The sequence below is a fragment of the Ambystoma mexicanum genome, chromosome 2p (assembly GCF_040938575.1).
Source record: "Ambystoma mexicanum isolate Mex_15411 chromosome 2p, UKY_AmexF1_1, whole genome shotgun sequence".
In the NCBI taxonomy this organism is placed as follows: domain Eukaryota; kingdom Metazoa; phylum Chordata; class Amphibia; order Caudata; family Ambystomatidae; genus Ambystoma; species Ambystoma mexicanum.
Genome location: NC_090923.1, coordinates 1,046,960,950 through 1,046,986,962, shown reverse-complemented (window position 1 = coordinate 1,046,986,962; position 26,013 = coordinate 1,046,960,950). Strand labels below are relative to the sequence as shown.

The 26,013-nt window shown below is 45.7% G+C and overlaps 1 protein-coding gene across 1 annotated transcript in view; it reads left to right on the top strand.

The window, feature by feature from the left end:
- Window positions 1-26,013, top strand: part of NAALADL1 (N-acetylated alpha-linked acidic dipeptidase like 1) — a 191,676-nt gene that overhangs the window by 133,664 nt on the left and 31,999 nt on the right. Inside the window, exons 14-16 of the mRNA XM_069643069.1 lie at window positions 12,485-12,575; window positions 13,659-13,740; window positions 16,331-16,504. Coding sequence (XP_069499170.1) covers window positions 12,485-12,575; window positions 13,659-13,740; window positions 16,331-16,504 — 347 coding nt within the window. The remainder of the gene's footprint in view (window positions 1-12,484; window positions 12,576-13,658; window positions 13,741-16,330; window positions 16,505-26,013) is intronic.

Genomic DNA, 26,013 nt, shown 5'->3' with positions numbered 1-26,013 from the left:
ACTGTTACGTTTGATCAGTTTTGGTAACAGAGGAGTGATAAAGGAAGTGGCTGTAATGTTATCAGTGCCTGATCTGAAGAGGAACTGTAAAGTAAAACTGGCCACTTCATTTGTGCAAATGACTAGGGGTAGTGAAGTATGATATTGTCTTTAGACATCAAATATATTTTTTTCACTCCCTCAAAATCATTTTAATCCCAACATCAAAGAATGGGGATTACATTGCTCCCACATTGAAGTCTCACCATAGCCATTGGTTGGGACTAATAAGCACCTGGATTTGGGAGCATACAGAAGGCGCCTCTAGCAGGGGTGTGTCAGGGGTTCTATGCCCTGTTCTTTTTACCGCAGCGTACAAGTGGCCCCATATCTTCTCAAACCTCAACCTCTTCAACTTTTTCTTTGGCAGACACTTTGAAGAGAGTGACCTTGGTGCATATCCTGTCGTCCTTCTTGAGACAGAGGCACTGTCTCTGAGCCACAGACCTTCACAACTGATACTTAACCTTTGTCCATTTTGAGACCACACACAAGGTGTCTGTAGGGCCATAACAGGGCACCCCACTAAGACCAGGTGCTCTTCATCTATCTAATTTCTTCACTAACTTTTCACCCAGTTCATTAAGGTGCTGTTAATTCCTTTGCGGTGAAGGGAGATAAATACCTACTCCTATGCGGATGACCAGCTGAGCAGAGCTCTACCTCCCAAGACATTCCAAATGTTTTGCAATAGGTGCCATTCCTCCTGTTCATCCAAGGCCTGTCTGTGCACTGTGAATCCTCTATGATCACAGCCAGGCAATATTGGTCATAGGAATATTGATGGGCACACCAGTGAGGATGGCATTCCAACAACAGAGAGTGTAACATAACCCCAAGACAGGTAGAACAACTGCAGGGCTTACTTCACAACCATGGCCTGGGGTGTAATCAGGAGGAAATCCCTTTTCACCCTTCTAATTCCATTGGGTCCCCATCTTCTAGGAAGTGACAGTTGTCTACAAAGCACAATGATTAGCTTTACCATTGCTCTAATGAAGGCCTTCTCTGCCAGGAAGGACCCTCAAAATCTTAGCGTGGTAACAACCCACCCCAATGACATCCTACCACTGCCCTATCTGGATTGCATACCTGCATGTATCTGCAAATACTGTATTTGCTGAGGAAGTATTTAAACTCTGCTGCCCCCATTTACTGATTCCATCTCCAGCAACACCACCAGCCAGGTTAATGTAGCTGTTGTATCATTAGTTTATAAAGATTCTTAAAGCACCTTGCAGGCCTTTATATGGCTCTTCTTGGCCAAGCACTTTTCATTTTCAGTAAATGAATACAATATAAACATACAGAAATCACTTTATGATTATACACTCTTTTCCTCCGAGGTGCCCATGACACTGGATTCTTCTGATTATGGTTGTGCAGGCACTGTGGCCCCACTGAAAGTTCATGACCTTTTATCTGCAGAAGATCTTGGATTCCATGGTCATTTACTCGTCTCTGAAGGCCTTCTTGCGTCCAGTGAAAAATCAGAGGAAGCTGACAAATACCAAAGCAATGAAGTGCATCAGTTCCCTCTCTTCAGGCCAACATCTGGTTGGGTGCTGCAAGGCTGGAGCGGATATGCTCAACAGATTGCTATATATTGCTTGTGAAAGGGCAAAGTTATGACCCCGCTCTTCCCTCAATAGAGGGAACAAGTGCCCTTTTTGCAGCAAAGGACAACAAAGGACAACGCAAAGTGTTATCTGCTCAACTGGGTGAACATAGGACTGTCCTTCTGAGGGAGGCGCTCCTTATCAGATGGTATTATTAGTATTATTATTGATAATATTCAAAATGTTTAAAACGCTGGACTTTTCTCACTGGAGAATGGATATATAACTTGCAATGCAAGCACTTATTACACAATAAAAGAAGGACGTGACTTTCAAGTTGCTCAACATAATTTAAAATCTGGTGCCGTAAAGCTGATTGGCTAAGCTGCTGCTGTAGCATGTTTATGATTGCTTAACTTATGGCGGGGAGGGTTCCTGAATGCAGGAGGGGATCATTATTTCAATCAACACCCCTGCTTCTGTCATGTGATGAGGAAAGATTAAGAACATCTTTCGGATTGACTGGAACCCAGGAAGCCCTAGATCCCTGTACCCCTGCTGAAGAAAAAACACACCTCCTTTCCTGTTCTGCGGCAGAGTAAAACCAAGACTTTCAAGGCTGTTTTTTCTTGTTGAAATTGAGTTTTCCTAATAAGAGAGCACTGATGCAGGGTTGCTGGGAGTCATGCCTGCGTCCCTCAATGGCAGACTTTAAGCTTACTTGTGCCCCTACCAACACCATCACAGCCATAGTATTGCTGAGACTAGAAAGAAGGATGTCAGGCCTCATGGATCCACCTTGTTTCCGTTGATGCCCAAATACAGCCACTGCTGCAGTCAGAGATTAGCCTGGAAAACTCACAAACACCACTTCTATAGCCCTGGTGATCCTTGCTCCAACAGGTGTTACTAGGGCCATCTTTAGGGATTTTGGGGTCAGGACGCAGACAACATTGGAACCCCCCTCAAACCAAGAAAAGGAAGAAGCCCAAGAAGCTCTGGTCATGACGCCCTACTTCATCATAATTGCAACCCATAGCTTGATTTGTTTCTCTGACAGTGGTTAAAATAAGTATGGGAACTCGCTTGAAGTCTAACAACCCCCTTGATCCATGCAGGAAGGAGAATAATAAGTGCCTTTTGAAGACATTATTTGTCCGATATGGGTACATGTGTTCTAGCATAGACACAGAACACATTTTAACAATACCAGACACACAAAAGGTATACAGGCTGTAATATCGATGAAGGGCAACAATCAGTGGGAATATGAAAAAGGTAGACATACTCCAGCATCTGTTTATTAACCTCTGTGAGAAACCTGAAGGTGTATCACCCGCCGGTCTCCGGAGATCTGTCGTCCAGGTGGCCAGGACACAGCCATCACTATTGCATCCCGTTCCTGGGGGTTGACCAGTGGGGGAGGATCATCTGAGCGAGGGGTCTTCAGGGAGTGGAAGTGGGACATTGAGGGTTCTGACGCGGCATCCCCTTCCCTGTAACACCTTTTCCCCATCCTACCCTGTAGAATACTCAGAAGCTCTACCTCCCATTCCCACACAAACACTTTCTTACACAGCAACAGACAATGGACTTACACCAGAGTTGTTTACCTGACATGTCCCAACACTCGGGCCAGGCAGAGTCAGGCAGTTGACAATAACCATGCACACCTGAAGGCCCTTTCCCTTCCCCACAGGGATAAAAGGCATTGCACAAAAGCACACTTCGAGCAAGGCTGAATGCATGAGGAGACAGCTACACCAAACCAGCAGTACAAAGGGTGGAGAAAATTGGTGAGACCTGGAAGGACGATGAAGGGGAAATTGCGCTTGCCCTTTTCAACTCAGATCCGTGAAGCCTCCGAAAGGGAAAACAAAAGACCGGGAGGTACAGCTGGCATGCGGAGCAGCATATTTTAATGGTACATGGGGGCCTCGCGCATTGATAACGCAGGTGGAGAAGCAAGCTGGCTACCGTTGTATTATCCTTGACTCCAGAGAACAAAGAAGCCAACGGGTTCAGCACAGCCAGTGAGTCAGTGGCAACTGATAGAAAACCAAACTGTGTTCAGACCAAGGTTGCAAGTGGCAACATTTTTGAATGCAAGGAATTTACAAAAAGAAGAACTTGTGTGTATGTTTTGTACTTTAAAGAAAGCCCAGTTGAGGTTCAGGTGCAGAGGGGTCCGGCGCCACGTGGGCGCTCATTCGAAAGAGTTTGACCGGAACCTGTTTTGAAACTGCAAGAACCAGAAGGCCCTAGGAAAGGGTGGCGTGAGGCATCAGAGTGGTCCTACAAAGGTCACGTCAAATCCCTTGTACAATCAAAAGTCTCTGACGCGTTGCCAGAGGAAAGCTTGGGGAAGGGAACCCCACTTTCCACTACGATTGTGAAGCATGATAATTGGCAAATGTGAACCCAATTTAGGGATGCCGAAAGAAAGCTAGGAGAAACAAAACCCGCTTTCTGATGAAACTTAGCAATACATTAACTGTATTAGGAATACATGAACTGTGTTGAAGAAAGGCCATAGTGAACCTGACGGAGGGAGGCCTGTAATGCAATGAGGATCCGAGCCCGGTGGAGGGACATCCTAGGCACGAAGACCAATCCCCCAAGGTGCAATATCACTGAGAGAACTTTTGTTTTTTTGTTACTTTGAATCAGTAAACCTTCTAAGGCAAGAGACTTTTGCAGAAAGAGACTTAGCCTCTGAAGGGGTTTTGATATCATTGTACTGAACTGTGAACCTTGTGCTGTTGAGGCCCAGAAGTGTGTTGTGCTTGAGAGTACTGCCTTGTCCCATGCTTTAAACGTGGGGAACGGACACCCAGCCACACCATCCTGATTTCTCATTTAGCGAACACCTCTTTCTTTCTGGTGATCTTTATCCCACACTCTTTTTGTAATTTACTAGGATTGGCAATAGTTTTTTTTTAGTATTGGCCCTTTTTATTTGACAAGACCCCACTAGAAATGCCTTATTATTATTTGATGGCTGTAGCTTGCTCACACCTTAGATTTAGGTTGAGATCAGGCGTTTATCTCACCCATTATGAAGTTCAATAAACACCCTTGAACTGTGATCACTTGTGTCTGTCTTTCCTGTTGCCACCAGGAGTTCCTTAAACCTCACAAAATGAATCGTTCCTCAGTCTTGGAAGAGGGGAGAGATTTGGAGCAAAGCAGAAGATACAAATGCTGTAGCAAAGAGGGATACAGGTTAGAAGTTACAGAATATAGACTGAGATTAGAAGGCCATGGTTTTCAACTGGTCTTGCCATAAGTGAGCCATGAAACACCTGAAGTGGTGTTCAGTAAACCGGTCACCATGATTACATAGGAAGTACCGCTGTAGCGAGTCAAACAATGACTAAGGATTTTTTGAAGAGAGAACTAAATCATCCTTCTTAGGGGCTGACAACTTAGACATTAGGGACTGCTAAATTTGACATTTTTGGGCACTGAGAGATTAAATATATTGCCCAGGAGAAAATACTTGGGTCAAATGGTAAACTGTCATTTAACACCAGTCTGCAATATCTGCATGTGAATTCACTCCTTCATCCCCCCTCCTCCATGCAGGCCCTGTATGACAGGATAAGTGGCAACCTCCCTCCCCCCACATTACTTCAAATATGTATAGCACTGTATCCAACCCCACGTCTTCAACAGCGTTGTCCTCTTGTCCCTACTTGTTCAGAAATACCTTCTCAAAGGGTCCATATGTCCTTAGGCCTACAGTGAGATTGCAGTGTATTTCCATATTGTGTTTCATACGTCTCACAATGTGCAAGTGTTAGGAAATATTTCCATTAATGTGTATTTTTCCATCCTGTTGTGAACCCCCCAACGTTTTGCTGTTGTCTGGCAAGCCTAGCCTGACGTTTGCCAGTGGAGCACAGCCTTCTGCTGCACTCTGCTGGGTTTTCGCTCACTTTGTTTTGGGGAAACTGACATGCCCTTAAAGGCAGTCAGTACTGGGAGACTTTGTTTCCCTCAGTCCTTTCCTATGTTGCAACTTTTCTGCAACATGTTACCAGTGCACAATGTACCTTATAGTACAGTGCGCTGGGATCTTCCTTTCGTTTCCAAAGGCCCTAGACTCCCTCAAAATATTTTTTGATAGAAGTACAGATGTGCCTTGGACAGGGCTGGTGGCAGCTTTCACTTTCGCATATTTTTAACCCTTTATTGCCATGCAAACCACATTTACCGCGGTTGGTACAGGAAGGGGGTCTGGCTCCAAAATGGCTATGCCACGAGGTTCTGTGTCCCGTGCTTTGGCCATCTTGTCCCTTTGCCTTCCCCAGGTCGGGCACACTCACATCAGTCCTTATTTGGTCATGCATTCACCCGTAAAACACCAAGATTTCGCGGGCTTCTGCATGCCTTGGGTGTGTGCCTCCAGGATGTGGGCTGGACTGTCTAGTGCCAATACACATCCTGGGTGCCAGAGAGTCCGGTTTGCTGGGAATGACTGGGACCACCGTGGCCCGTGATTAGCCCACGTCTGGTGTGCCTGTATGTAAGCAGATCTCCAATTGGGTCCTCTTTGTTTTGGCACGAAGGAGATTCTGGATAAAAGAAGGCTCCAAACACCCATACCAGGTCGATTTCTTGAGTTCTCACTGAACCTAGGATAGGATCTAGCATCCTGAAGCCAAGAAGACGAGTTGAGGAACCGCTGGTGACCGGCTGGAAGGTTTGGCACCCTGAGCCCACTGTTGTCGTGCAGGACCCCTCTGCATCTGATCGAACTAGAAAGTCTGCAAAGGCGCTTCGACCCATTTGAATAGTGGGAGCAACTACTCATGGCACCTCCACCTTAACCTGAAAGCAAACCTTCTCGGAAGTGTTCCTGGGCCAACCAGCGTACTGAGCAGCTTGCGCAGGACCTTTGCTCTGGAACCGCTGCCATCTCGAGTTAACCCTTGAGACTTAGGAGATCGTAAGTACTGGGTTGAGGGCACTCTCCCACCAAATTTCATACACCTAGGCACCCTACATCTGGAATTAGGAGAGTACACCTGAACTCAAGTACATGCAGTCACTGTATCGCCCAGCTGTGGTGACGAACTTCAAGAGCACACTGCTGCTGTGCCCCCCTTTGCCCTGAGACGTGCTGCAGTGAAACTGAGCTGATTCCTTCACCAGGAGAGGAGAAATTCTCACTGTCCTGCCACAGAATCATCCTTGGAACTCAGCCGCTGAAAGCCGCAGAGCTGCATAATTGCAGCATTTGAACCCGCAACCAAAGTGGACTTCACTGCCGAAGTTTGGTCCGGAGTGAGCCTTAGGTCAGTGAGTACTTGCAACCCTTACCGGTGGCCCCTGATGCATCCATCGATTTTTACGCATGATGGTCACCTGAGTGCCATTCACCTTTTCCCAGGTAGCCTGTGCTACCGTCCTATACGCAACTCTTGGAACCTGTTCTGTCCTCTTGGGTAGACCCTCCGCGAATAGTGGGAACTTATTCTTCACTGCCTCACCTGCCTTCCTGAGCTGCTACAGCCCCTGCAAGAGACCCTATTTTTGCCCAACCGCACAATCGCGTGTACCTGCATCCAAAAGTACATTGTGCATAAGGCTCCACTCTTATTAGGGATTGGACTGCCTCTCAGATAGGGTTGATAAAGTGAAGGACTGCGTAAAGTATAGTCGCACTGTTTGCTCCCTTTCCCTTACAGGTTGTGGAGCCTTACTGTGTGCCATTCCTTTAGGCCATCTGTAACTCTTTATATGTTTTATAGTAGTGTTGTATGTGTTTAAGTATGGCTACTGATCTTAACTTGTGTTTGATTTAAAATGCCTTTAATAAATGTATATGTATATACACCTGACTGAGAGTAATTTGAGGTTTCCTTGTTCTTTGTGTTCATTGTGGACTTTCGATCAGCCACACCCCTTCCTGAGACCTAGGGCCTCATTACACGGTAGGCGGTAAACCATGGCGCTATTAGCGCCATGGTTCATGCCGGTAATTTACCGGTACCGCCTTGGAGGAAAGGGGAATTACCACCCTATTCCAAGGTTGGGAAGGCGGTAATTCCTCCTTCCTCCATTACCCTTCCCCATTCCCATTTTTGCCCCATAGGGCATAATGGGAATGGGGAAGGCGCTAATTACGGTACCGCAAATTGCGGTACCGTAATTAGCACCCCGGTCCCTTTGCGGGTTTCTTTTTTAACGCCTGCGTTAATGTACCAACCCGCAAAGGGGCCTCATAGTAAGGCGGTAAGGGTTTACCGGTACCGGTAAAATACCGGTACCGGTAAACCCTTACCGCCTACCGTGTAATGAGGCCCCTAGTCTTAACCACCGCCAATGCTACCTTGATTGGTCTGGCTTGTCCAGAAGGTTACCCTGTTCCAAGAAACTAGGTTGGTCTTCTGAACCGCTGCCCACCAGGTCAGAGTTCAGAAATCCATCTTAACAGCGAGCAGACGTAAACCAGTATGTAGGAGTGTGTACTGGCCCCCTGAGCCATTCGTTGGCTAGGAGCAATCTTGCGGTAATGGAGACCATACTAAGGAATCTACGTGTAAAGACATTTCACACCTGAAATATACCCGCCAGCCACTTTGCAGGGGATGTTGGCAACCTTGCTGTGAATCTTGACCCAACTAGGCAAAGGGCTTCCACTCAGGGATTGGAAGTGATGGATCAGAACAGCAAAGACAACCCGTCTGGTTCTCCAGCGTGGAAGGATTTGTCTCCACTTAAGCTTTCCTTTTTGTTGACTTATTTTTTATCGGCGGATGGAGAGTAGCTTCTCAGTTCAACATCCCTGTTAATTCTGCTCCTATTTGAGCCTTTAGAGAGTCTTCACTTGCCCAGAGGTCAGCATTCATCTTAGTGTCAGTAACCTTGGATCCTGATCTTCTGCTTTTCCTACTCCTGCATCAGCCATGCTTTAACTATCCAACCCAGAAGGGAAATGCAGGGCTCCAGATATAGGTCATCTCTTCATGGTGAACCGTCTGCTCATCCTGTCTGCAATTAGTAGCAGGTGTATCTTTCAGGCATCTGTGTTACTGGCTTTTTGTGCAGGGGCTTTTCTGCTAGTGCTTTTACACAACAGGCTGCTTTTTAGGTTATAAGATGTTATTGGGAATCAGCATAAATAGTGGTGCATGAGGACTGCAAAACATTGCAATCGAGTTTTGCAGAAAGGATAAATGTGGTCAAATTAGGGGTGTGCACATTTAGTTTCCACTGCAGCCATTTTGCAATATTCCCCATTTGGTTATGCGAAATTGCAAAGTTTGCTGTTTTTTCTCATCTGCGCTCATAGGAATGTTTTTTGCCCAAAGCATTAAATTAGTAGATGAAATTTCCCACAAATTCTCTTTGTTGCTAAAAATCATTGCACACATGTATGTGTGTGAAGGAGTTCACAAGAATACATGTGTGCGGAGGAGTTTAGAAGCATAAACCAATTTGCAAAGTTAAAAACATACATAAGCAGGTTTGCAAACTTTGTTACTGACTAACCTACATTTAGTAGAAAACAAAAGATGCATAACTACATTTGCAGGAGTTTAGTAATGCATGACGCAGCCAGAAGTGGAAGTCCATGTATGCACACAGCTCACACGACTATCAGATCAGCCTTCCCATTGCTTTCTGGCAGTTTGGTGCTTGTAGTTTGGCACATGGCCCCTGCTAGGATGACATCACGTAATGACTTAGAGGTGGCCTTCCTAATACACTACATGGCACGTTACATGGGTTTAGAATTGTGGCACAGATGAACTCCTCACCGCTAAGCTATGTCTGTGTTGATCCTGGCCTTTGTTTCTGGTGCATGCCGTTGGCCAGACCCAGAGCTTCAAAGTCCTCTTCTTCCCTAATTTACGGACCCATGGTCACTATCTGGTCTTTGAGCAGATGAACAAGGGGGGGTCCCATCACTGATGCATGTCTTAGGATTGCTGACAGTCGTGAAAAGCTGTGTGGGCGGTTTCACAAAACGTCAGGTCCTTCAAGTCACAGACAGGGGCGATTCTGCTTCACCTTTGTGTTTCATCACATTGGCCCTCATTACAACACCGGCGCTAAACCATAGCGCTATTAGCACCATGGTTGGTGCCGGTGTTGTAACGGGTCCGTCACGGTTCAATGGGGAATTACCACCCCATTCCAAGGTTGGCGGGGCGGTAATTCCCCCTTCCTCCATGGCCCTTCCCCATTCCCATTTTAGCCCCATAGGGCTCAATGGGACTGGGGAAGGCGCTAAGTACGGTACCGCAAATTGCGGTACCGTACTTAGCACCAAGGTCCCTTTGCGGGTCCCTACTTTAACGGCTGGTCTAGACCAGCCGTTAAGGTCGGGTCCCGCAAAGGGACCTCGTAATCAGGCGTTAAGGGTTTATCGGCGCCGACACCTTTTACGGCGCCGTTAAACCCTTAACGCCAGGGTCGTAATGACCCCCATAGTCTTTAATAGCTTTAGGACTTTCCCACGGCCATTGAATCCTTTATAGGACTGCATTTCATTGGGTGGAAAACTCCTACATGAGGCTGAGCTGGGAAAGACTGCAGTGTGCAATCTTCTTAGTGTCTTCAGGGCTCTGACAAAATGGTGGAAATGGCCTCATGAACATGATTTCATGACATAGGGCCATAACACTGGTAACATCTGTGGATTTCTTCAGGGGGTACTGTACTATGATGTTACAGGCCTGCTCAAAGTAGAGCACACGGTAGTAATTACCAACCAAGCTTGCATTCACAATGCTGCGACCACAAATTCCCAGAATGCTTTGGTGGTGACCAACAAAAAGTTGAACTGCCAGCACTTTGGTCAGTTTCCCATTTTAAAAATGCTCCTATGGATGGTTTCTGTGGTACTTTGTAGACTTGGTGAAATCATCCGTGAGTCTGGATTTTTTAAGAATGGGCTGTGAAAGGGCTCTGCACGTGCCAGCAGGGGTGCCTGGCTCACTGAGTGACAGCCACAAATGACCAGGGGTAGCATCTCTGCAGACATGCCAACCCTCCCGATTTAGGCGGGAAACTCACGATTTTTAACTGAAAAGTATTGCAAAATATTGCTATTTTTCACATTCTCCCGCCTAAAATGATTCTAGCTCCAATATATGCCTATGGGGAAATGAATTTCTCCCGAATTGCCTCGTGAAATCTCCCTCCTAGGTGCCTCAGAATGATGGCATGTATGTCTCTGTGCCAACTGGACAAGCGTCCATGAGCATGGGGAACGATACCCTGTTTCGTGACTAGCGCATCGCTTGTTGACATAAACTGCCTGTGAATCCAGGTGCATACTTATAGGAGGAGCATAGTAACAAACCAACTGACAACATAATAGTAGGACTTGTATCTGATGGTGCACACTGTCGGCCATGTTGCAATGCCTGCACTGGTATCTGTGGTGTGTATATATATATATATATATATATATATATATATATATATATATATATATATATATATATATATATGCTAGCATAAGCTATTCAATGCTAACAACCATGACTCATTGAGACATATAACCGAAGAATTCCAATGGATAATTCAATCTCATGTCATAAAAGAAAAAACTGAGTGCACATAACACAGTTCGACAGCTAGACTGTTGTAATGCATGCGGACTGTGAAAAACCAATGCGCAACAAACAGTACAGAGAAACACAATCAGCATCGTTTTGGAAGACACATGCTGCCTGCATACACACACAGATTTAAAATCCATAGTGCAAGACACAAGATGACATGTTGTCCCAACAGCCATCATGAGGATCAAATAGATGATGCTGTGCGCTATGGGACTGCACAAAGTCAAGTGGCAATGCAGAGTAAAGAACAGCACTGTACATCGTATTGCAGGTTGAGACTGCCAGCGTCTCAGTTAGCAACTCAGCTTGGTCATCCAAGTTATTCAAGGGCGTGGTGCTATCCGCATTGTACCACTGCACTACACAGTAGACAAGAAGAAATGGACATGAAATGTTTGGGTCCATTTCTCTCTTGGGAGAGTTATATCAAGCTACGTGTATTCTCTCATGTTACATCATTTTACAGGAGCAGGCCTAGGCGTGCAATAGCTGTGCATGAGACCTAGGCGTGCAATAGCTCTGCAAGCTGAGGAATAGCTCTTACGTCTAAGACCTAGGCGTGCAATAGCTGTGCAATACGAGGGATAGCTCTGCTGTCTGAGGCTTAGGCGTGCAATAGCGTGCAATCCGAGGGATAACTCTGCTGTCTGAGGCCTAGGCTTGCTGTAGCTGTGCAATCCGAGTGATAGCTCTGCTGTCTGGGGCGTAGACGTGCAATCCGAGGGATAGCTCTGCCGTCTGAGGCCTAGGCGTGCAATAGCTGTGCAATGCGAGGGACAGCTCTGCCGTCTGAGGCCTAGGCGTGCAATAGCTGTGCAATGCGAGAGATAGCTCTGCCGTCTGAGACCTAGGCGTTCAATAGCTGTGCAATGCGAGGGATATCTCTGCCGTCTGAGGCCTAGGCTTGCAGTACCTGTGCAATCCGAGGGATAGCTCTGCTGTCCGGGGCCTAGGTTGCAATCCGAGGGATAGCTCTGCCGTCTGAGGCCTAGGCGTGCAATAGCTGTGCAATGCGAGGGATAGCTCTGCCGTCTGAGGCCTAGGCGTGCAATAGCTGTGCAATGCGAGGGATAGCTCTGCCGTCTGAGGCCTAGGCTTGCAGTAGCTGTGCAATCCGAGGGATAGCTCTGCCATCTGCCATTGCTGTCTGAGGTTCGATACTGTATTGAATTTGGATTGCATCCTATCTCTCAGATGACTCAGATGACGCTGCTGTCAGGGGCCTCGTGGAGAGCAGGATAACAATGGATTTATATAAATTGACTGAATAATTTGCCTCTTTTAATCTCTCTCTTGCAGTTTGGGGACTCTCGGTGCAGGAAGCGACTACGCCCCCTTTATCCACTACCTGGGCATTACCTCCATGGATCTGGCATACACATATGACCGGGTAATTAGACTCTCCCATCTTTCATTAACGACTGAGAGGAGCTTACTCTGTGTGCCCTCTGAATAGTGGAAATATCTGAACTGGTGGAGACTTTTTTGGAACATATGGGATCAGTGATCTGGGAAAGAATGAGATTCTGGGGGTGTCGGAGGACACTGATGTTAGAAGCAAGCGAGGATCACTGAATGGCATATAGCCACTGGCAGTGAGTGGGACCCCATTGAAGTATATGAGGCGTGTGATAGGGAATGATGAGTCTCCATTAAAGTGTTTGGACCCAGTGATGTGGAATGGTTGAGACTGCATTGAAATGTATGCGACCATTCAGCACTGAGTGAGACACCATCGAAGTGTATGAGGCCATTGGTCGGGGGTTGAGACTCCATTTAAGTCTATGGGGCCAGTGATGGGGAATTGTCGTGACTCAATTAAAATATATGAAACCCTGGACGGTAAGTAAGTGAGACACTGGTGAGAAGTGCTTGAGGCTATTGATAGGTGCTGATACACCATTGAGGTCTATGGGGCCAGTGATGGGCCATTCATGAGACTCCATTGAAATGTATGAAGCCCTTGATGGGGAATGGGTGAGACACCACTTGTACGAGACCATTGATGGGGACTGAGACACTATTGAAGTATATGTGGCCAGTGATGGAGAATATGTGTGATTCCATTGAAGTGTATGAAGCCCTTGATAGGGAATGGGTGAGACACCATTGAAGTGCCTCCGGCCAGTGATGGGGAATGAGTGAGATTCCATTGAATAGCTAACACTCTATTGAAGTGTTGGAGGCCAGTCATGTGGAACAGGAAGATGATTTCATTGAAGTGTTTGGTACTGGATTTAATTGAGGCGTTTGCTTCTGGCACAGCAGATCAGCGAGTGAGAACTGTGCAATTTGTGTAGGAGGTGCTGTTACTCATACTTTTTTGGTGTCCTCAAAAACTTCAAAATGTAACGGTAATATTGACCATTTTATACATCAATCACCACGAACTGAAATCTAACTTGCTGCATGATATCTGTTGTTATGTATTTATTTATTTGCACCTTCTCATCTCTTTTCCTGTCACACGCAGAGCAAGACGTCTGCGCGCATCTACCCAGCATACCACACGGCCTACGATACGTTCGACTACGCCAAGCGATACATCGACCCAGGTGTGCGAGGGAAGACTTCTGGCTTGGGAGACGTATTGGCGGTGGGGGCGGATAACAGGGCGCCAGCGGGAGGCTGGATGGCGCACTGGGCCCCACGGGGCAGCCAGGATACACGGCCACCGCTCACCTCTCTCTGGCTCCGTCACTGGCTGTATGCTGAAGGAACGCACATGTTAGCCACTTCGCCACCCTGTAGCCCCTTCACTTCAGTCTCCGTTCTTATGACACTTTCCCAGAATGCTGAGCAAGCGGAGTCAAAATAGGCCCAGCAACTGTCTGATCTCTGCCATTAATATTGCAGGAGGAACTTCTGAAAGTAACCTGACAATTATCAGCAGACGATAAATGAAATGCATAAGCTTGCCGTGGCTGCTTTGTCCGACCTGCCTTAGCATTCCTGCAAGGCGCCATTTTGATGGATGCCATGCTGAGTGACTCAGAGTTTAGGATTTCTTTTTTTTTGAAGGCACTGCAGAATTGTTGAGATCTTCGGAATGGGTCAACCAGTAGGTTGAGGGGACATGAGATGGACGAGTTCTTCCTAAACTCAACTACTTGGTGTTTTCTGCACTCTCGTTTCCCCAAATCTGACCTCAGTGACTCTCAGACCCCTTGATGCATTTTGGAGATCAATTCTCCAGGTAAAATGGAGCCCTCGCCCACATTATGCGAGCGCCATAGCTATTTCCCATGCTTATTGCGTTTTAAAGCCCGGCACACTTTGCTTCAGTTGCCTTTTTGGGAGAGGAAGTCATAAAATCCCAATTGTAAAAATCCAAGTCATTCCATGTGTTTGGCAGTGAAAAAGCTTCCATGCCTAAAATTCCTTAACATTGTTGGAGCTAATGACTTCCAGGGCAAAACATGTAAAGTCAATTGTTAGTTAAGAATGACAGCTAGACTTCTACTGCCTCCTGTTTGTTTTTCTATTTTGACAATAAAAATGGAAGACAAAATAGTTTGGGATGTGCAAAAGTGCCAATCTGATGGAAAGTAGTGGAGGGCGGGACGCTAGGAGACAATCAAGGGAGAGCATGCTTAGCAATACATGTGGGGTTCCACAACATGGCATCTTGTTCTAAACACATGCAAGTCTATGACACTCTTTGACTACCTAGCTCCAACTTTTCTGGAGGTGTTTATGCTTTTTTTCTGGACCAACAAACGTCTAAAAAGGGCTTAGCTCTCGCACTGGTTGCAATAGTCACACAATATGTGTCATAAACCTCTTCAATTCCAAGTCCCCTTACCGCCTGTGGCACAGTTTAGCAATAAGTGATTTATGGTTTGGTACTTCCCTATTTTTTGTTTTCGAGGGATCAGTCTAGTTGTGGGAAGGATACAGGGTATGTGTAAAGAGAGCACAGACTGATTACCCCTCCCTTTGACCGTTTGATCGGGTTTGTGTGCCACTATTGAACCGTTGTGAGTTTTTGTAAACTCACGGTCTATCAACATAGTTTCCTTAGAACACGAAATTCTTACAAAAAATATTGTATTCAGTACTTTTAAACACAAGTAAAAACAAATGGTTATATTATAAAAAACACAGAGGTAATCAGCTTTTTATCCAAAAAATAAGAACTTTTTCAGTTGGGTTAGTAGGTGACTTAATGCCCTTAATATGACGTGTACAGCAGGTTTCTAGAATTTGTCACAAAGGACAATGCACACATTACCGAAACAGTCCTATTTTCAACATGATTCTTGTGTTATCATCATATATAAGTCAAAAACAGTTGTAAAATATGTGGAGAATCTGCAACCGTGTTCTCAAATAATGAGGTGCTTTAATTAGGCCTCATAGATGGTCGACATATGTTTCGGCCTTTATCTCTATTAGGTGTTATCTCTAACACCCTTTCTCTGTATGTTATTAGGCCTTCTTCATGAGTAGCAGATTTCTTTGTATATGTGACTCAATCACTGGACTCCTTTAGATAGCTCTGTGTCTTTTTCACAAAAAAATACACATAAAACAGATAATTAAAAAAGGATTTGGTGTATGTGACCTTACATTTAGTATGTTATCTCACAGTAGTGAGCACTGACCCGATTACAAAAACATTCGGATTTGGGCATGGCAGTCAATATGAATTCATTCTATCTTGAATATGCAGATATCTTCTTGATGCAATCTGCCTGTGGAAAGGTCATGTTGTTTTACTTCAACTATATATATCTTCAAATTCTTATTTTGAGAGAAAAATTTCCTTTTTGCATTTTTATTGAGTACTGACCTGATGGTATCGGTTGTGTTTGATTCAGATTATTTGGTTGTTTTTCATTTCAAGCCCCATTTTTCATGACATTTTTTTTCGTCATGTCTTGCACAACTACAAACACATAATTGTAGAAAGACTTATCAATGCATTTGCTCCATGTGTGGAGGCAGGTCAGAGTCGCTGGGAGCAGAGCGTGGTAGCAGACAGGCTACCAATCACGCTCCTCAATATAATGCTCCTGGGCGGATCAGAATCAGCCTTACGAGTCCTGTCGTGGTTAGCTGCCTTGTGGGTGGATCTGTGTTGTGTGCAAATGCAGAGTGCCAGGAAAGAGGCTCATGGTTTGATTTGCTTTCTCCCCACAGGTTTCACCAGCCACCAAACCGTTGCACGGACCGCCGTAAACATCCTCTTGCGTCTGTCGGATAGTCTCATTCTCCCACTTAATGTTGGGGACTACGGGGAGACACTGGACACATTCTACAATTTCACCGTTACGCAGTACAGCGCTGCTCTTGCGGCATGCAGCCTTGATTTGAGTGAGTTAGAGTGGCATTGTTTACATTTGAATGGTGGGTAGAGCCAGAAAACCTGGATTTTGGGTAGTACTGACCAAGGATATTACACAAACTAGAATTCTGATGGGTTGACAATATTATGGGGAATGTTTAATCCTCATGAAGGAATTGTTGGATGAGGAAGGGATTGAATGGTGAATGTACTCATTGCCACCCCATGGTAGTTTGTGTTATGGAGTCATTTGAAAGCTGGCAATTGGTGTAATTAATCAATTAATCTATTAATATGTGCTTAACACTAGAAACCAGTCTCTAAGCGCAGGGCTTGGATTTGAACCTGTGTTGCTCCGAGTTGTCTTGCTTCCAAGACAAACATGTTGCCCCTAAGCTATCCTCCCGGTGATGTCACTGGTACACTATCAGCAGTGGCAGCAGGTAATAAGGACACAACATGCTTTGCTGCTAGTTAACTCTGATTGGGCCAGAGCGACCTGTGTCAAAGTGCGCATGCCCGAGCATGACACCAAACCTGAGACAGCGGTCACCAAACATAGTGCCACTTATAACCTACAGAAAACCATCACATTTACCTCAAAGCGCACAAAAGCTTCAAAAACCTCAATGGCCGATTAAGCAATATCGTTTCCTGAATCCCTTAGGTTATAATCTTGATGGAAGATGGATCTTGGCACCTGTTACGCAAGCAGTACCTCACATTTGGTCTGTGACCCTTCCTGTCAGTATCTGCTGCACAAGTTGAATTACCAAGGCATTGTTCCATCCTTCTAGATTGGGGGCCTGCAACCTTGGCCCACCTCATGTTTTGGATTACAACTCCTATCAGCCCTAGCTAGCATAGTCAATGGTGAAGTATCTGGGGAGTCATGATCCTAAAACATCTGTGTCCGTAAACTGCAGATCCCTGTTCTAAATGTTTGCACCAATCAGTTTCCCGTGAGGTTTGCCTCCTTAACCTGAGTCTTCACTCCCTTTTCTCATTTACTCTGAGCTCTTGTCAAAGGGACTAGTTGTGACGGGTGGGACAAAAACACAAAGGGTATGACAGGCCCCATTGCTGCCTCTGCCAGAGACACCCCAGTCTACCAGTGGGGTGCGGTGTGGTATACTCGCAGGAAATGGTACACAATCCATTGTATATTCATGCTTTGTTTCGAGTTCACAAACACCGCTCCACATTATTATTTGCTTGCAATCATGGTCATCCTTACGTGGGCGATATCTAGGCTCAACAGGTATTCTTTGAATTCATGCCCCTGAAATGGTGGTTCATTGTTTCACTAAATAGATTCTAGAAGCCCATGGGTGACCAATATTTTTTCAGCCAGCTGGATGACATCCGTAACTACAGTGGATTCCACACACTCAATTTCAGGATTTTGTGGGCACTTATCCAATGTACTAACAAAACAAGCATTGGCAATGACAACAGCTTGGCCTTTGTTTGCAGGCATGGGACTGGCCATTGATGGTAGTAGGTGCAAAATGATGCAATCATCTCATATCAGTGCCTGGCAAATGCCTAAAACTTGTACACAAACCAAAACTGTTGGCTTTGCCAATGCTTGTCCAGTGAAAGACACGCAGCGTGCTTATAAATTGAATGGCAGAAGGCAAACCTGGTTAAGACATTTCTATTACACCAGTAGCGGGTTTGCAGCTGCAATTAAGTCATTAACTCTCAGAAGATTTCTTTGAAAAAACACTGGCAGTCCCTTCAAGTGCAAAGTTTGATGCTACGGCTTGATTAAAGCAAGCTTAAAGAGTGCCCATGAGGAGGTGTTTTGGGCAGGAACTTGGTGGGATGTTTTGGTGTTTCGAGGCATTGAGCATATTGGAGCAGAACGTTTAGGTTGGCCCAGTGGCTTGCCACAACCCTCCATCTACTGATTCCTCAAGCCTCTGGCCATACTCTTCACCCATAATATGGCCTATGTTTTGGCCATGGCCTGAAAATCTCCATAAGATGTCACATCTTGATCAAACAACTGGTGAGGACTATTCAATATTCCTTGAACACTATCACTCTGCTTGTGACCAACAATTCATGGACTGCTGTAAACAGACCATGACGATTTGCCTACTGTAAGGAACTCATGGTGGCAACAGTAAAGACTGACACAAGAGATTACAGTTCAAGGGTGTTTATTAAACTGTATAGGTAGGTTGGAAAAACACCTAATCTAAACCTAAATCTGAGAAGGGAGCATGCTACGACCATCAAGTAATAATAGCGCAGTCCTGGTGGCCTTTTGTCAAATGAACTAAACAAAAACGATTGCCAATCCTTACAACTAAATACAAAAAGAATGTGGGAATGGGTTCACAAGAAAGAAAGAAGTGTTCACAAATGGTACACAACTAAATACAAAAAGAATGTGGGATAGGGTTCACAAGAAAGAAAGAAGTGTTCACAAATGGTAAGTCAGGATGAGGTAGCCGGTGGTCTCCCTTCCCCACGTTTAAAGCATGGGACAAGGTGGGACTCTGGAGCACAGCACACGCTCGAGCTTTCCCAGCACGAGACTACAATTCTATCCGCAGGTATCAGGGCCTCTAGTGGTTATGTCCCTTTTCTACAAAATGTCTCTTGCCTCCGAGGAACTGATGTGTTCAAAATAATAAACAAAGAGTTCCTTTTCGTATGTATGTTGGGTGATGACTTTTCACCCCTGGATCCCCCTATTCCGGGCTCAGATCCACAAAATGTTTCTAGTGATATGAGGACCTTAGGTGGTTAAGTATCTTGCTTCCGAGGGCCTGGTATATTCAAAATAACAAGCAAAAGTTCCTACTTGATTGCAATTGTGGTGATGATTCTTTACCCTTGGGCCCCTCTCTTCCAGACTCAGACCCCTCTCGAATATCAGCCTCCTTCGTCGGGTTAACTATGGCTTGTATTCAAATTTTTTAATCAGTTACATTCACATGTCGTTGGGTGATGGCTTTTCACCCCTGAACCCCCGTCTTCCAGACTCATACCCTTCTCGAATGTTTGCCTCTCTCTGTCAGGTTCACTATGGCTTTTCTCAGATCAATTCTCTTTGGGTGATGCTTCACCCCTGGCTCCCTCTCTTCTGGGCTCAGACCCCTCTTGAATGTCAGCCTCCCTCTGTTGGGTTCACTATGGCTTGGATTCAAAGATATTTTCACCTTTTGCATTCACAAATCTTTATGTCTTTTTAAACTGTTCACGTAGGACATCCCTCTGTCAGGTTCACTCTTTGTCAACACAATGTTCATCGAGGCATCAGGCTTTGCCCCTTTATATCGGCATCCCCCCGTCGTGTTCACTCTTGCCAACCACACAGTTCTTTCTCTTTTCTCACTATGCAGGATTCATCTCCCTTAGCTTTCCAATTACATACCGGTCAAAGACTTTTGACTGTACAGGGGATTTTGGTAGACCCCTGTAAGACCACTTTGACATCTTCCTGCGGCTCTCTTAAGGCCTTCTGGTATTGGTAGTTTCAACAAAATGAGGAATCAACCAGAGTCTCTTGATGAGCACCCACGTGGTGCTGGGCCCTTCTCGCAGCTGGTTTTACCCTAAGGCGTTTTAGGGGGAAGGGATGTCGAGTTGGTACAGCCCATAGAAGCCTCAAGGACCTTGTCTGCCTCCTCCCTTTCTTTGGTATAATACCACGCTGGGGCATTTTCCCAAGCATAACCCCTACCCAGGTGATCCTCTATCGCTCGTCCACCCCCAGCGGTGGATCTGAGGCCGCCAGCCCTTCCCTGGCTATCTGAATAAGGGATTCTCGAGGTCTACTTGGGAGAATACCATCAGGTTTCTCACACTACAGAATCAGTACAATGCGTGTGTTGCTCAAGAACACCTCTCCTCTGGTTCTCTTCTAGGCTGTTTTGATGATCACCAGGTATTTATCACTGCTCTTTGGCTGTCTGATCTCTTGCAGGCACAGATCTGTAGGGATTTGCCTGCTGGATAACAAAGCAAACGTGGTCCTCAACTTCCTGGTATTCCCTCTCCATTCGGTGTGGCCACATGGGAATGACTGGCGAAAATATTTGCAGGATTCTCTGCCCAAGGCATTAGTCAAGTGGGAACTGATATTCTTGCAGCTGCAGCAGCCCCATCTCATTTTTAACAGGTGTCGGGCATGGTACAATGCACCCATGAACTGAGAAGAGGCCTGTGGCCAGTCATGAGGATGAAATGGTTATCATATCAATAGATGAGAACATGCTGGCATCGCCATTGGACTGCAATGCCCTCTTCTCGATTTCCGAATAATATTGCTTGAGGACCATTATACACGACTCACGTAGGCCAGGGGAGCCATGGACACATCTGCCAATTTCTGGAGAAGTGGACCTAGACCACATGGAGACTGGTGAATTGAGGAACAGTGCGACTGCTTTGATGTCACAGACTTTTGTTGGATACACCCCCACCACAGTGAACTGATAGACAAAGAATTCCAACATAGTGTTCGTAAATTCACAAGTCTTGTGATGTAAAATCAGGTTGTGTTCCTTCAACGCCTGAAGAAGTGCATGCAGGCGCAGATAGTTTAACACCTTAGTGATAGAGCAAAGGGCAAAACTCACATGTTTGAACTTGGTGAACGCACAAGCACATTATAGGTCCTGTAGTGATGTTTTAGATAGTAGGTGTGTGGTGGTGCTCCCACATTGCAGCATTTCCGGGGAGGTACATATCCAAAAACATTCTCATCCCCGTAGCCTGTTTTGGTTTACAGTCCTCCACAATCGGGAACACCCTTTGGGTGGGTCCTTCAACCCTTTTAATGATGTTGGACACCTTTCATTTTTTAGAATTCTGCCACAACCTTTGGCTGGAGTCAAAAGACAATAAAGTGGCAATAATGGCATATAGAGTAGGCACTAGCATCATGAAAGCCTTTTACAGTGACATTGATGACATAGAGCTTGGACACCAGCATCATTAACGTGTTTTAGAGTGGCAATGATATCCTATATTGGGGGCGACAGCATCATTAAATTGTTTTATAGAGGCAGTGATGGCATATTAGGGGCACCAGGGTCATGCATCTGATTTAAAGTGGCAATGGTGACCCATAGTATGGGCACCAGCATCACAAAAGCCCTTTACAGTGGCATTGATGACATATCATTTGGGCAATTGCATCATGAAAGTCGTTTATAGTGGCAATGATGATATATATTGGTGGACCCTGCCTCATGAATGTGAGTTAAAGTGTAAATGACGATAATAGTGGAACCAGCATCATGAAATGATTCGCATTGGCAACAGCAACATATATTGTGGGCAGGGGAATCAGCACATGACCTTTAAAGTGGCATTGCAGGCATATATTGCGGGCAGGGGCATCATGCAAATGTTGTAAAATGCTCCTGTGTATTATGGTGAACTGGAATCTACTGTATTTCTTAATGTGTTACCCTAGGAAACCATGTATAACTTGTAGGTCTATTACTCAATTTTGCATATAAAATTGTGCTATAACATGCAACATTTCAACTCATTATTTTAAAAATGCTCTTGGTGGAAATCCCCTCACACCCACCTACATTACTTTAGGTTACACTCTGTCACTCCCACTCATTTGGGAGAGATGTTAATAATGCCCCTCCATGGATGCGCCCTGATGCCTGCAGGCTCCGGTGCAATACAAACCAATGAACATAAACATGAAACATATTCACCAACTGCCTCTCACCGAGAATCATTTAATATCGCAGGGACCCCCAAAGGAGCACCCCACCAGCACCAAAAACCTGTCTCTGCCACAGAATACCTCAGACAGGGCTGTTTTTATTAATGCACTGTCGGACTTAGAGCTGCATTTGAATTGGATAATGAAGGCTGCAAATCCCAGCATGCAAAGGAAACCTAGGACTGAATGCATGACGCATGCAATTAATAGGACAGCATGAGAGGTCTGGGTCCCAGAGAAAGCATGTTCCTGCTGTGCTGCAGGATGAAAGGCCTAGCATGCACTGCAGTCCATGATGCGCCCTCAGCAGGATTCCCCTGCTCTAAGAGTTGCTAAATGACTACATTTAAACCAGACACCACCCTTCCAGGTCTTGGCTCTCATTAGCAAGTGTTAGTCTAAATCGGTTACATAAATTGACCAACATTATATTTTCCAGCATGACTTGCTTATAAAATAGGCCAAGGACAATAAAAGTGGTGCCCGAGTGACAGGCAGGTATCTAGGCTTGTACCCCTGCTGCATGCAAGTTATAGGGCATTGCCGGTTCATACTCCTGCATTGCCCCCCGAACCACACCTGACAAGCCTTTTGGGCTCAATGTCCTCCACAAATAATAAGAAATGGCCCCGCAGAAGAACCCCTTATTGGCCTTGCTGTCATTGCATCTACACATAAACACAAGATTCCTGCGATTCCTCCTGTCCCTGCTCCTGGGCTAATGACATACACAGTGGGGGTCCACCAGGAAAGATAGATTGACAAATCACAATCTGCATTTCCCGCACACAATTGTGCATTCACTGCGTGCACCGCTGCCATTAAAATAGAAAAGGGACTAGGTCCCTTTTCAGATGACGGCGGCCATTTTGCAACATGTTTTCCATGGCCACCATCATCCGGAAAGGGACGTCCTTTTTACATTTTAATTGCAGCAGCCATTTTAAAAAAACTTTTTTTTGTCCGACAGGGGATTGGTTCGCACTGAGTTGATTTCCCGTTGGACAAAAAAAAATGTATAACTATCCATGCCACGGTAAATCCCAGGCCTACCAAAACTTCGCTCGGGCCTACCAAAGCTCAGGCTGTCAGTCTGTTAAAGCCCATGTCCGCCCGGGCACCGGGGAATGAAAGCTATAGTATGAGCACATTTTTGTGGAGCCGACGAAACCCCACACTGGCCCCACCCACGTGGCATCAACGGAACTAATTTGCTCCACTCCCAAAGCTCAGGGTGCACAGTGCCCCCTCAGCAGTTGGGCCCAAGATATCATTGTGACCAGAGAAACCTAACAGGCATTTTTACCCCATGAGAGTGGCAGATGATAAAGCCAAGAATTCCCCACTGATCTATTTCACTGACACACCACATATTCAAATGAGGCACAGATCACATCCTTACAACATACGTTAGTCCCCTAGTAAATGAGCACTGTGACAGATGAGATTACAACTAGTCACGTCTAGATCAACTCGCAAGCAAAAGCATCCTGACTTATAGACCATAACCAGGTCTATAATTCAAGGGTGCTGCTCCATGAGATTGTGGAGGCATATGGATGTGAACCGGGAACTGGCCATAAAGGCATTCTGGAGATGTAGAAGGAGCATGAGCTGCCTGACGCCCTCAGGTTGCTCTGGGAAACCTGTAGATGACCAGGACACCCTCTGTGAAGGAACAAGCACCACCTGACAAGGCAGTCATTTCGCCCCTAGATTCCTGCCGAACCAGGCCATGCCGGCAAGTCACAAGGGTGCTGTGGGACTACCCTTCCTCACAATGGGCAATGTCCAACTAGAAGTCTGGAATGCGCGAAATGCAGAACAATGAACCACTTCTTAGGTGGGCAGGGCCTCAGTGGCATCACAATAGTCCAGGCGGTCACCGACTCGGCAAATACCTCAGGCTTTGATGCAAGAGCTAAGACCTCCACCTCGGATTCTGAAGCTGACCATGAACTTTTCTTTATATCTGGATCCAACACACACAAAGTGGCAACTGATGCCAACGCAGATGTAACATACGTGTTCAGGGTCTCAAACTCACTGGCCTTAGTGACACTGCAGTGTCTTTTAATGTCATGAGCTATGTGCAATTTAAACATGCATGACACCTCCTCATTTTGAAGGATATGAAGGTGCCGATCTAGGATTTCTGGGACTCTGTTCCACTACCTCTAGAGAGGGCACTTCAGACAAAAATTCAGCATGAGGCAAAATCTATGTGATCTCGGCAGGGTAAGACACACCCCTCCACTATTACAGACTCCTCCACTGACACACTCCATTTTCCATTTGCTTTGAGGACTGCCATGAGGAAGGATATGGAAGGAGAAACCAGTGTGGAAGCACCTTTAGGGGCTGGTTGATTCCGAGTGAGTAGTTTCACAATGATTGTAATCTGTTTTGGCGTGCTTTATGCACTCTTTTGGAGTGGTGTGAGTGTTTCTTCTAATATATATATTTTAAAAAAAATAATGTATTTATTTAATCATTTATGTGTCTATATTTTTGGGTGAGCATTGTGTGCTAATCTGGTGCCTGTCTAGTGTTTCATTTGGCTTCTGAGCCTGTTGTTTCTGTTTCTGTGCTGCATCCAAAGGGTGCAGTCTGTGGGGTGTAGTCCTTTGTTTATGTCTGGCCTTTTCCCAGTCTCACCCTCCCCTCTTGCAATTGGTTAGAAAAGTCAGGTGTGTTTGTGGATTGGCTCTAGCAGCCATTTTCCATTTGCTTTGAGGACTGCGATGAGGAAGGATATGGCAGGAGAAACCAGTGTGGAAGCACCTTTAGGGGCTGGTTGATTCTGAGTGAGTAGTTTCACAATGATTGTAATCCGTTTTTGGCGTGCTTTATGCACTCTTTTGGAGTGGTCTGAGTGTTTCTTCTAATATATATATATTTAAAATTATTTATTTAATCATTTATATTTCTATATTTTTTGGTGAGCATTGTGTATTAATCTGGTGCCTGTCTAGTGTTTCTTTTGGCTTCTGAGCCTGTTGTTTCTGTTTCTGGGCTGCATCCAAAGGGTGCAGTCTGTGGGGTTTAGTTCTTTGTTTATGTCTGGCCTTTTCACAGTCCCACCCTCCCCCTCCAACCCGTCCACCTCCCCTGATTGGTGCGTCCACCTGGTCATAACAGACCTTCCCAGGGCAGCCCTCTGCCCGGCAGCCCCCTTGGCTAAGGGCCCCGAGGCAAAGGGCGGCTCCTACAGTAGCGGCTCCAAGGCGTGTCTACAGGTGTCCGCAGGGGAAGCAAAGGAAGCCAGCAGCCAACAGACAGCAACAAAACTGTAAGTGTGGCATGGGTGGGGTGTAGAGCAATTACTCTACTCCAGAAAGCCCTCGTCACTCTACCTTACCTCTCCATAACGTAGACTGCCATAGAATAGTCTGCGTCGCATCTAGACGGGATTATGATTAGCATGTACCACACTTAGATGGAATTCTTAACGTTAGCTTGTGTCGCATCTAGATAGAAATGTGAATGTTAGCATGCGCCACGCTTGGATGAAACTGTGAATGATGGTAAGTGCAACACTTGGTTGGAATCGTGATCACTAGCCTGCCTCACATCTAGACAGAATATTGAAAATGAGCAACGATGAAATAGTGAATGATAGCAAACATCAGACATAGACATAACTGCAAGGACAGCAATGCCAACTAACCAATCCACTAACAATTTCATCCCTCTGCATACACTTCTCAAACTCTAACCAAACACAACCACAAGCCTAAAACGCAGCAATCCGCACTAACTTCACTACACTGCAACAACAAAACAAACCCCACATAGACCTGCACAACAGCACACGACGACTAC